Below are 13,700 nucleotides of genomic sequence, written 5' to 3' on the forward strand. Positions count from 1 at the left end.
ATATTTGTAGTTTTCCCCGTTTTTCATTGCCTGTATGATATCTCCGTTGGGTAGCTGCACATTTCCGTTTATGACAATGCCTTCCTTGATGTGTAGTCTTGCATTAAGAGTGAAGAATGTAAACAATATGGGAGGTGGGACCGTTAGAGCTTCTGTCAGCTTTGATGTTTAAACTGTACTTCGTATCTATTATTGAGCATGTTTATCAATAATATTATCATCATTGTTGAAATGTAATATAGTAATAACACATGAAGCAAATGCCTGTTTAAGAAAAACAAAGCAGATAGAAATGACTAACTTTTGAAGCTAAATTAGGTCCCTATAGGTATTATATTAATTATTGAAATAATTTGGCTTATAATAATAATAAATACAACACAAAATGAATATCAAACTTGTGAGAATTTGTTAATATCATCTCATTAAAACATAATGAAAATTAGAAACAATGAACTAATAATACTGGTCAACAGTGGTTTTGGTGCCGAAGATTTTGGAGGTGATTTCTTATGAATTTGATGCCCTGAATTCAAATACGCTATTAGTTTTGCCTATCAGCTCGAATTTTTAAGATATCAACATTTTTGTTAATTAGACATTACACTATTTTAAAAGAAAAACTATGATTTAAAGAAACAAATTGAGCAAGGAATTTTTATTGTATTACTCAGATATTACAGATATTATTTATTATATACAATAGAAAACATCATTTAAATCAATTACTCACTAAACATTTCGGAAACTTGTTTTGCGTGACATTCTTGAATGTATTTTAGAACAATCCCGTTTTAAAGACCAGCAGTAATCTGCCATCATGTGAGTAACCCATCTTCCTTGATGGCGATCCTCCATACAATTTATATCTTGGGGAAATCTTTCACCTTGTTCCTCACTAATGTCGCCTAAATGATCAGGAAAACGGTCTAAGTGGCTGTGTAAATAGTGCCCTTTAATGCTCATGTCACACCCAAGTGATCTGAAATTATTCAGCATCTCATTGACATAATTTTCAGCTTTGTGTTTACCCAGAAAATTTTGGACAACTGAAGCAAATGAATTCCAGGGTTTTTGTTCAATTTCAATCATTGAATTTATGAAGTCAGGGTCTTTAATCCCCAGGCTTATTTGTGGGTCACAAATATTCCTGCTTTAATTTTTTATTTACTCAGCTGAGGCATTTTTTCCCTATATAAGCAAAGCATGATCCATTCTTATCAAGAGCCTTTACAAACTGCTTCATTAGACCCAGCTTGATATGCAGTGGTGGAAAGATGATTTTCTCTCGTGGAACTAAAGGATCATTGCAAGCTTCTTCTACTTGAACTCATTTTATTTCTATTCAAGAACACAAATACAGCAATTCACATTAACAATCTACGTTTTAGATTCACTTTTCAACAACTCGTTAATAAAGAGAAATTTGTATCTGTCTGAACCGCCGAAATTCACAAACTGACCTCAACTCTCAACTGCAGTTGAAGTTTTGAAGGTCATTTCAGATACTGGGCAGCTCCATTTATCGGATTTCTATGGAACTAACTGTATGGCACTAATAAGTAGGATTAAATCCCACTTGTTAACAGTTTGTCAACTAATCAGTTATAGATCTCATATTGTTGGTCTTCTTTTTGTAATAAATGAATTAAAATAACAATTATTTTGTAAAATAATAAGTTATTTCATAAATATTATTATTTTAAATTTAATTTGTTACAAAAGAAGACTGGCAATAAGGAAAATATACAAGAATCTATCCCTGTATAAATTTTACAACACTCATACTTGAAAGTATTAAATAGAAAAAAGCATTGATAGATAAGTGAATTTATCTAAAAATCTAGAGCTGATACAGAAAAAATTCAGCAATAAAAATATAGTTAAAATCAGCTCAAAAATACTAGGCACCCAAAAAAATTTTTTTTGTAGGCCTGTGTAATTTATTTGAGTGAACATAACGAGTAATTTAACGAGAGGGGAAAAATTTAATGTCTTGACCTTCACGGTTATATCCTATCGCTATTGATCCGCTTTTGTGTATGCCAGTTTACACATCCTTTTTTTTATTATGTTTACCTACCTGATCTATATATCAGCGTTGAATCATACAAAATACCAATTGTACTAAAAATAGAACTCGAGGGTGATTTGATTGAAAATGAATCAAGTTTAGCTTGCCCCAAATTATAACAAAACGGTTTATTCTAGATTGTAGAAGAATGAGATTAGTTTTTATTTTACTACTTAAGGAGGACAATTTAAATCACATATGATTCGGTCTTCATAGACAATTGAGAAATATACTAAGCCAGGTTACCACTATTTTTAAGGGAAACTAATTTTAGGCTATTTTTCTGTTAAATTACTCAACTCCTGAAATATCAAATTAAAGTGATCCCTTATTTCTCAAGTCGTTACACCTTTTCAAAAATACAAATGTTTGATCTTTGTTTTTATTACTTGTTAAGAGAACAAAACAAAATTAAATTTATTCAATTCATAGATTATTTTCTAAAATCTGGAACTATCTACATACAGCTGACATTTTTTTCTTCATAATTTTCAAACGTTGAGTCTCTGTTTTGTAAACAATCCATCCATTAGAAAATCTACCATGGAATTTGGAGACACTATATCTTGTTGGAAGCTAATAAGATCTTTCTTTTAAAAAGGTCGAGTTTGGAGCAGGGAATCTTTTTATTCAGAACAAACTTACAAATATCTGTCGCTTGTTTCTATTTCTAGCTTTTTCCATGTTATTTTTCCTTTAAAATTTTCGACAATTGTGTTTTTCCAAGATATCTTTTCCATTTCACTAGCTTATCAAATCCTTTTTGTCGATCTGTTGTTCTACATTCTACAAACCATCAAAGCTGTTACTTTCCCATTGTTTTGATTATAAGCCCTATAATCTAATATTTTCTTATTTTTTCAGCAGGAAAGGGGAACAAAATAGATCCTTTAGAACGCATTGTATACGAGACCCAAATCCGTACATACACACATACATCATATAATTTATGTTGATTCTTCAAGAAACGTAAAGTGGAGGATTAAGAATTTGAATATACAGTAAATCATAAACTAATCCTTAATAAAGTATACTCACAAATAGTATCAATTTAATTGATAGGTGATATTTCTCTTTAAACCTTCAGTAACTTGATAATTACCACAAAACCACCACAAAAATGACCTTAACTTTCTACCACACCAACAACAAGTTTTATTTCGTTTTTTGAAATTAAAATCAGATTGATTTCGATGTAAGTATTAAATTTCAAAATACCAGTACAAACTTGGTATACATTCAATCACTTCACTTTAAACAAAAATACATTTTAACAAAATTGAAACAAATAAAACGTCACGAAACTTTGTTGTGAAATTAAAACAATATCACTATATACGTGACTAATTATGAAAAAAAAAGGAGGTGTATATATAGTTTTAATCTGAGCGGTTATTTATTCAAGAATATTTGAAGTTGCTACATATATACAAATTATATAAATTATTAGGAAGAAGAATGAAACAATTCCAAACATCTCAATAGAGTCACTTCATTAGATTTCTCAAATTTCTTAAACTAAATCTTTATATGACATTGAGAACGAATTAATAGATCACTTATCAAATGAATATCAAAATATGTTTTAAGCAATTTTCTGTCCTTGATATGACAAAATTTAAATTTCATTATTCCAAAAACAAGCTATTTCTTGCACGAGGTGTGATCATAAAGTATTGACTATTATTTTGTTCAAAACAAAGGTAAATACTTGATGAAGTTTTCTCTTTCAAAGTACTATTAGTCGGTAACACTGAAAGCTCGGTATGCGTAGATTCCTATTACCGAAACAATGTAAGAAAATTATTAAAAAAATGAAAAAATGTTTTACCGTCATCGCGGATATTAATTTTTTTAATGTATTCGACAGTAAATTTTATTGGCTTTCAGAAAAAAATCACTCAAACCACTTTTTTTGCCGTAAGGGTCTGGCATACCTATTTGAAGTGTGTGTGTAAAATTTCTCCATCAGAGTGATAGAATATCTGGTAAAAATTTGAAGCCAATCGGTGAGTTCCCGTTTTCGGAACTCCAGCTAGAAATGGGCTTAAAAGTAAATAAAAATGAAAACTCAGCAAAAAGCCACAAATTAAAACGACAGCGAAGTGAAACTGTAAACAAAACAATTATAACACGCAGACGTCAAAAATATAACCTCGAAATACGAGACAAAGTTGATTGTCGTTGAATTTTCATTAATTACATTAAAAACCTTCTCCATTGAATTAATAAGTGACATCGATAAATAATACTTAGAAAATAGCCCATACTTTCACCTAATAAATAAATGTTTGTTTTCGATAACGGCAAGTATGAATGAATCATATCTGTGTAGACCTTTAGATGAGACGACGAAGATGTTTACCAAATAAAGAAACGAAATTGCGAAATAAATATAATAAATACTGTGTTGTTTTCTCTACGGAAGTGGATTGTTGTCATGAAGTTAAAAGTTGCCAAATATGGGTCAATGGGTGGAAAGAGAAAATGTAGTACGAGTAGAGGTTAATATTTTTTCAATCAATACACTACAAAAAAATACTGTAACTTCCATAATAACCATAAAAATGTGTAATTTCAGAGCTGTGGCATATTCTGTCTACGGAGTTATTCGTTATTGACAGTGTATTAAGATGATTATTTAATTTAAACTTTTGTAGATAAAAACATCTAATCCCTGCAGATGAAAAGTTTTCATTTCTGAAATATGCCATATCTTAGATGATAATGTAAGAAAAATACCTCAACCAGTACTATGTAATCAAGGAATCATAATAGTATTTTTCATTCATTATTGTTTTAAGCTTATTTTAAAAATTATTTTTATTTTGATGTCCTTTTAAAGCGCTTTTTTAAAACTATAGTTATTTTCCACCGTTTAGTTTGATTTAATGTCAAATTTGAACCCACGACCGGCGAATCCGGAGGTTGACGCTTTAGCCCGCTCGGCTATCGAATGCAATTAAAGTGGTGGGATGTTTACGATACTTTGAAAATGGCTGCTTTCAAACAACTAGACCAAGTAAAAAGAAACTAATGAACAGGTACACCAGACTTCATAAAAAAAGCAGAAAACGTCGAAGACTTGTCTTCACACAGACATACACATACACCTAGTCCTAACCTGCCACTCTCAAAATGCAACATTCAAAGAATGATGCATTCCTTCATCCTCCCACATTTCTTTCGATGATGTCTTTAATTTTCCCTTCTACTTTCTCCCCTTTCTACATCCATGAGTTCAATGGAATTGTAGATGAACGTTCTTTTTTCTTTGTTTCTTTTCTTCGCTGTTTTCTCGGCATTAGATGCCTGGTGTAGTCAGCAACTGTCAAAATTAGATATTGGAATGAGTTCTCAGCTCTTTATATATTAATCTGAAGGTTCCCTCCATGATATCTACTATATTTTCTTGGTCCCGCTCTTGGTAGATATGCTGGATCCTACGAAGCTTGTCTATTGAAACAGACAGAGGTACAGAGAGAGGGGGGGAGATTCGCTGGGTTGGTTGTGAATGGGATATGAAACTTGTTCGTATATAGTGAAGGATATCTCCGGTTTGGCCTTTATATAGGCAAAAATTATCCAGTATTGTAGTGATGTTGTGCAGTACACCCACGGCCGCAAGAGGGGCGAAAAAAGGAAATGTTGAGAGCAAAAGGCTCGTCGTACCATTTGATAATGGACTCAGTTTTTATCATGAGTAAGGACGTGTGCAACTGCAGCTATATTACTAGCTATCGTTGGCCATTCGGCTGGTGAACAAGTTTGTCAGGTTACAGGAAAACCTGCAACACCCATGATCGAGGCTTGTCAATTTGTAATGCTGTGAATTTATACTCTGTTCACTTTAAATTTTTTTCCATTTCCCAAATAAAATATTATTTTAATGTAAATAGACAATATTGATTATTTTCGAACCTCTTATACGACTGATAAATTTCGTTGATGATTGCAAATTAAGTTGTAGTCCATGCAATACTTTTTATAAAAAATAACGTTTTTTTTTCGAAAAGTGAATAATAAGGCCTTTTGTCACCACCATATGTAGACACAATGTATATATTACTTATTAGGGATAAATTCAGTCACGAATTGACTTAAAATGTTTTTCAAATGATTATACATTTTAATGAGTTTCTAATCTAAGTGCTGAAAATAACAAAAAGCTTTTATATTATTACATCCCAAGAGTGAATCTTTTGAAAAATTGATATAGACCATTCTTCTTTTTCAATCTCTAAATGTTGTTAAAAATTAATTGCAAAATAGTTAACGATCGAATATAAAGAAGCGATTGGAGATACAAAAGCTATTGAACAAAGGAAGATTACATTAAAGGATTTTTTACACGCATTGGTTGCTTCGGTTACTTGTGTAAAAGGTAAAAACGAAGATGAAAAGTGGAACGGAAACACACCACAGTGAATCCGTAAATTCATTTTGTGCAATACGAGTGAGTCTCTCAAGGATTTTATTAATTTTATTACAAGATTTTTATGTATTACCCAATAAAAGTACCTAGATGCATTCTAAAAATCTAATGAATTCAAATTAGGTAGTTCCTGAGAAAAATGAAGATATAACAAATATGACAGTGAAAGGTGCCATATAAACCTTTCTTATATATTTAATTACCCTTTTCTCTTTTTTTACAATTTCTTGTTGCTACTACTACTACACTAATTCAATAAGTGAATACTTGCGACATAACAAAAATTGTGAAATTCGGATACATTATAATAATTAAAGATTAAAAACAACTCATGATACTAATAACCTAATAGGCAAGGTTGATTTTCCTAAATTTGTAAAAAAATACAATTCGGGTCATTGTCAGAAATGATTACTAAAAAAAGACAACATCGTATTATCATATAATTGAATAGAATGTTTAGGTATTGGATAATTCATTAGCAGGTTTACAAGAAGTTATAGAAGGTTTTAAAATGACTCTGTGGAATATTTTTCACACTCAACGTGGTACTGACCGAATTTCATGGGTTTTAAATTATTTTGAATGGATCTAATGGTGGCTCCACATCAGTGCATAAGTCGTATCCTCCACATTCTTCGTCCCATAAACAATTTTGACAGTATTAAAAAGTGTCAATATTTTTGACGGTTTTAGATCAGTTTGAAATATCATATTGGTAAGTATCTAAAAGAGGAAGTTCTCAAATATAGACCGTAATAACACAGATTCAAGCTAAAAATGATGATGGACCTGTCAGATTGAAAAAACTGTATTAAATACTCAAATTTCATTGATTTGTACAAATAAATAAATTGACAATAAGTACAAATTCTCAATTTAATACCACGCGTGATAGTAGCCGTAGAATATTAAAAGCCAGAAATTTCGTAATGTTTAATCTTGTGGATCTGGACAGATTTGAACATTTTTTTGGGAATAAAAAGCAAATTGTAAAACTAGGTATCGTCATGATGGAGACAGTCGCTGGTATACTTTTGTAATAGGAAATTGATTGGAAAAATTGTTGGTTATGTAAACGGATTATGTTGTTTTCTAAAACAGAAACTGAACCATGACACTCAGGAAGGGACTTCTGTCGTTTCTTTTATCGGTCTGTGTTTCAGTTGAGCCGCTGGAAATTGGCACCCTGGACGCACAAAGTTGGTTAATGTGTAGTTTCAGCACACGTCCGGCGCGAACCACGGTTACAACGCCCAATTGCCAAGTTTCTTTATTATTGAGATAAAGGTGCACTTGAAACACATCCAGTTCGGTCCGTACTTTCCTTCGTAGGTAGAATTCGGCTGAAGAAATTTCAGATGCAGTAGGGGTGGCTCTACACAACGGAAAAACTTCCCTGGCCTCCTCAGCCAGTGACGGTTTTTCTTCAGAAATCGCCACCAACTTTTGCTTGATCGTTTGGACGCTTCGTTGGTGGCTGGGTTTCCAAGTGTGATAAGTTTTTGTGCATTATCCAAAATAATAATATTGAGGTGTCCATGTACAGAGAAAATGCCGTCCAGTAATTTGATGGTAGAACCAGAACTCGGGGCATACTTATCAGTATTCTCACCTCCAGCCATCATCTGTTTTTTGTATAGACCGTTTCTCGGTCTTAACCAATTTCTTACAATTTGTAAATGGGTCATAAATAGATAAACAGTATTCAATTAATGTATCCCGAGCATCTTCAGCACTTATTTAACTCGAAACTAAAATTAATGCATTAATCAAGACCACGACAGTCGATGCAAGCTCTAAGTAAGGCGGCTATAATAGAAGAATAACAAGCCTGAACTGGTTAAAACTTCTCACTAGTATGAGGCGTACTATTTGAAATGGATACAGCACAAGTAATTGCTGCTATATAAATTTATTCACCATATTTTCTTACTACACCTCGTACGGCAGACTTTGGCTGTATGATAAGTATAATATTTTCGTTTTAAATATTTTTAATTTGACTCACCTTGTAGGACTAGTGTTTTGAGTATCAGGTTCTTGAGTAGTTTGTGTAGTCGTAATAGGGGTGCTCGGAGTAGTCGAATCCACAGTCGAAGAAATACTAGTTTCGCTAAAAGATAAACTTCTAAGTCTGGGAGACCTAGAAGACGCAGAACTACTTCGTGCCCTACCACTAGGTTCATTAGACACAGCACTAGCACGCGATCTAGATCTCGAAGCTCGCGAAGAATTCCGCACGGCGCTATCTGCGATCCGCGACGGCGCACTGACGGGTCGTACCGACGTTACCACTTGAGGTTCCCCACTCGATGGAACTTCCCCTCCCGACGTAGCGTCGCCGTTCGGTAGTGGTAAATGTCGCAATCTGCGCATGGAGCTACGCAACCACGTGCTTTTGTTGACGTCTTCTTTGGGTTCTTCGTCCATCACAGGTGCTGACGAACTGCAGGGGGCGACGGTTATACGAGGCGTCTCCAAGACAACAGTTCCGGTACAGCAGTTTCCGGCTGCGTGTGCGCGCCTCTCTAGGGTGATATCGCGTGCTACGTCCTGTACCCAACTCCAGTCAATTTCTTCGTCGGATTCACCAGCTGGGTACGGTTTCCGGCTTCCCGGGAAACACCTGGAAGTGAATGAAACACCTTGAATGATTCAAATAAATAGTATTATTAGGAATTTTGCTTTTGAGAGCATCGAACAGAAAACTCCGGTTTATAATATAAATATCTGAGTTAGTACACAAAGAAACTGTAAAAAGTAAGCAAATTTAATTTTGTGAGCGGGCCAAAAGAAAGTAGATACAATAATTGGATTCATTCACCGAGAAAATTTGAGACTTACTAAATTAATGCCAGAGAAATTTTTCATAACAACGCACTAGGTTTGTTCTTTCACTTCAAGAAGTGTTTATTTCTACTCCGCTTATATGTGATACAGAGGAATTTAATTTCAATATAGACTTTATAAGAAAATATAGTTTTTACTGTTTTCTCATACATGTGATAATAAACAGATAAGTGTGAAGATCTGTAAATTATGGTGGCTCTTACATAGGTATACTATCAAAGCTACGATGTACCAGATCTTGCCTGTGTTGGCTAATTATTAAAAAAATCGAAATTTGGATGATCCCTCAATAGCTTTTTATTTGACCTCATAAATTACATCAATAATATAGTTGGTAACCTCATATGAATGTTTTGCTATGTAAATTTATTGTGAGCATTGGTAGTGATTTAGAAAAAGCTGTACTCCGGTCTTTATAAAAATTTCGCAATTATACATTTATTTTTATTAAAGCACTTTCTCACCTGGACTGTATACCACCAACCATTGCATCTGGTAATGACGATCGTTTCCTCCTGACCACGGCTACGGTATTTCTAGCCGGATGGTTCCTATTTTTCGGTTCACTGACTGTCTCGCAGGCTGATGAAGGTCTACGTTCCCGTTCATTCAGTTCTGTATTGACGTACGCGTTATTAACAGACCCGGAAGCCAAGTACTTCCTGTAGTTTTCCTCCATTTGACGTAGTTTGCGCCGCAAATCTTCATCCTAAATTATTTAGTAATTAGTAATGCTCTATTAAGTCGACTGGTGTCAATTTTTAATAGAGGTGTACCAAACGTTTATGTAAGATTGTTCATTTGAGCTAAATACTTTTAGCTCTCTATTTTTTACTCTAACGATTACACCTAAATTACCTTTATAAAAGATGAAACAATATTCAAGAAAGAATTGACATGGCATAGACAAATGATGTGAAAGCATCCTTTTTATATATATGTAGAAAAATATCTTGAAGAGATCGTTTACAAAAACTAATTTTTGAAACGACAAGGTGCTGGCAATGATTTTAAGGTACAACTAGTGTTGCTTATTCGAAGCAGAAAAAACTATTGCGACAGTTGCGATCGATGAAGACAATGAATTATCGAGAGTAGTAGTAGTAGAACTCAAGCACCAGAAGAAGTACCAGACATACAGGTATAAGTCAAGCCAATGTTTCTAGGACTTTTTCTTCTTCGTGAAGCATGTTGCTTCAAATATCAGAACAAAAATGTGGCTGAAGTTATCTTAATAGAAGATTTCCACACAGATGGATGGAAAGATCTCAAGACCTGACTTTGATGGATTTATTTTCATGGGACGCGTGAAAAATATCGTGCGTAGTACTCTACTGACTACTTCCGAAGTTATGAAACTTTGAATTAGGACTATCTGCAGTTAAACCAAGAAAGATTAGACCAACAAACATATAGCGTTCTATAGAAAAAATCGTATTTTTGATTTGTTTAACTATGGAACATCCCGTATGGCTGGAAATAATTTTAGACGGTAGCCGTAAGTTATATGTCACCGTTTGCAAAGTTTAACTTACAGAGGGGGCTAGTAAAAACATTTATTCCCGCGAACTTATTAGTTGAATTTTCGTAAACAAAAAATGACCATATTTTCGTGTAAAAAGCAAGGCCATGTGGAGATGCCTGTGAATATTGATCTTGAACTTCTGTAGGTTGTTGTGCTCGGGAAAGACGTGCCTTGGTAGCTGATTCCACAGACTTGTAGGTACGTTCATGAGCCTCGTCTGCTTGTCAAATAGGTCGTGCAAATACTGCTCTAGGTGGTATTATGTTGGACAGATCTGCAGTAGAAGTATGGGCAAAACAGTGTCAAGTCTATGCTCTAAGCTGTCGAAGTTCTTGGTCAACTATGGATCGACTATAAGTTGAATTATTCTCTTCTCTATTAAATCAAACATCCTCTGGAATCTTGTAAAGGATTAGAAGCTATTGTATATAGTATATATTTTGATCTTAAAGAGGGCTCCAAGTTTTTGTGAAACTGCCCTGGCTGATTTGGCCACGACATACAAGTGCTCCCAACCTCAACACTCAACAGATGAATCTGCGTTGATATTTTATGTACAGGCAGGACCAATTTCGGAGACTTCTTTTAAAAAACAGCAGCCTGGGTCTTTGCTGCAATAAACTCAATCAGATTGCTCCCACCCCACTCCAGAATGTTTCCAAGATCGGTATTGATAGTGGTGAACTTGGTACAAGTTCAAGGACATTATCAGTCGTAAGTTGAGCCTTTTTTGTAACCATATATGTTTTCTGGAAAACTAAATCTTAAAGCAAAAGCCTTAAATGAAAATAAATTCTTTGCTTAAATAAATTAAAGCAAAATCTTCTGGGTAATAACACATATCTAAATGGTATCTTCATGCCATCTATTAATGATAGCTTAAGGCTAGTGAGAATTATTTGGAACAGGTATCTATTCTACTTGTAAAAGAAGAATTTGTATTTGGTTCTATTGAAACCAAATTGCATCATGTTCAAGACACAGGCGATTTGCTATTAACATTCCAACATAATTTGTGTAGCTTCTAAATTCAAAACTTTTATTATATTTTTATTTAATTAATATCAAATTCATCATTCTTCCAAATTATAAAAAAAGAATATTTAAAATCACCCTGGTATTAAACTTACCTTACTTTCTTCATTTTCAGCTACAATTTCATTCCCAATGTCGTCTGTGGTTATCGAACTTTCAACGCTCGGTTGGTCTTCGGTGCAATTGGACGAATAGCATTCATCTTCACTTGAACTGTCCTCCAAGGTCTTTAGGTAATTATCTAAATCTTCCAAACAATCTTCGATATCTTGTTGAACTTGTACGGAGCTAACCTCGCTGTTATTGTCTTCTTCATCGAGAACATCGTCGAGATTCTTCAATGCGTTTAATGCTTCTATGTTGTCACATATTCTTAAAAATTCTTCATTATCTTCTAAACCGTTAATTATATCGTACGTATCGTCTATATCTACGAGAATGTCTTCGATGTCTATACTAGGTCGTCTCGAGATTATTTTCGGAGTGGATAATTGACTTGCTGTTTGTAGTTTTTCTTCTAGCACGGGTAATTCGGTATCTAAAAGATTGTCGGATTCTTCTGACCATGCTTCTGATGTAGATATTGAAGAAGCCCTCGGGAGAATCGGAGAACCGACGTTTAAATCAATCAGGTCTGTTTCGTGAGTATTTGTTTCTGTAGACATGGTCGCATTGTTTGATTTTATGTCATGACCTGAAAAAAAATCGAAACGTTATCATATGAAACACAAAAAATGATGAAAAAATATATCTACTTCGTATATAAAATTTGATCTATGAATTTTTTTTTGAGCATTATTTAGTAAAAACTAGACATATGTCTTGACTCTTGCTATAGTTAAGTGATCCAAAACAACCCTCTTCACAGCGACGCATCATCATCAATTACTTATTTATTATTATGAACTTTAACCTCATTAAGTTATCGTTGCTATAAATTTGTCTGTGTTTAATCTCTCTGTCAGTTTTATATATTCCACTTCGACCCCATTGAGGTATCGTCTTCAATTATTATTAATGTGACTATAATTCTTTAATTTATTGTCGGTTGTGTAAAATACTAAAGTTTGCTAAATCGTAAAATTGATAGCTGATATCAGATGAATTTATGTGTATTATTGACAGTTTATCGTCTATTTTTTTTATTTTGTCAACGTTAATGTTCAGTTCAAAAATATTTTGGTAAGACGGCTTAGAAATTGTCGGAAGTTCCACGCATACCAGATTTTATTGCATGTTCATTTGAAATCACCAGAGCCGTCATCAGCTGAAAGTATGTCGACGACAAATACAACATGGTTAATGATTGAGATCGCAAATCAAATGCAGACAAATTATATTTTAATTAACTACTACCTGCAGAAATTTCAATACACTCTATAGCCACTTTCTATGATATAAGAGAAATCACTTGATAACACCAAACACGTAAAACTTCAACACTATAATGGGAGAGTCAAATTTATCTCTTATTAAGTTGATTAGTGCAGACTGCGTCTTGACTTCCAGTGTCAGGACCTTTGTAATTAATTCATTTCAACCATTTGCCTTAATTATATACCTCCATAAATGATAATAATACCGTCTATTTGGAAGATGAATTCACTGGTATTATCAGAAACCAACGAAAAAATTTCAAGATATTCACGAAAGATCGTCAATACGGAATCACTTCCATTCAAAGATGTGGATCGAATAAAAAACTAGTAGGTAAATAAGGGTAAATAAAAATATTCATTTCTTTGAAATTGCTGGAAGTCACTATTGAAATTTCAAGC

At 33.5% G+C, this 13,700-nt stretch overlaps 1 protein-coding gene across 1 annotated transcript in view; it reads right to left on the reverse strand.

The window, feature by feature from the left end:
• The window catches only part of LOC130902726 (sodium-dependent transporter bedraggled), an 80,160-nt gene that overhangs the window by 25,776 nt on the left and 40,684 nt on the right, over positions 1-13,700 (reverse strand). The window contains exons 2-4 of the mRNA XM_057814990.1: positions 12,018-12,616; positions 9,827-10,071; positions 8,521-9,138 (exon numbers count right to left, since the gene is read on the reverse strand). Of these exons, the coding sequence (XP_057670973.1) occupies positions 8,521-9,138; positions 9,827-10,071; positions 12,018-12,587 (1,433 nt within the window). The 5' untranslated portion in view covers positions 12,588-12,616. The remainder of the gene's footprint in view (positions 1-8,520; positions 9,139-9,826; positions 10,072-12,017; positions 12,617-13,700) is intronic.

The sequence above is a fragment of the Diorhabda carinulata genome, chromosome 2 (genome assembly GCF_026250575.1).
Source record: "Diorhabda carinulata isolate Delta chromosome 2, icDioCari1.1, whole genome shotgun sequence".
Taxonomy (NCBI): domain Eukaryota; kingdom Metazoa; phylum Arthropoda; class Insecta; order Coleoptera; family Chrysomelidae; genus Diorhabda; species Diorhabda carinulata.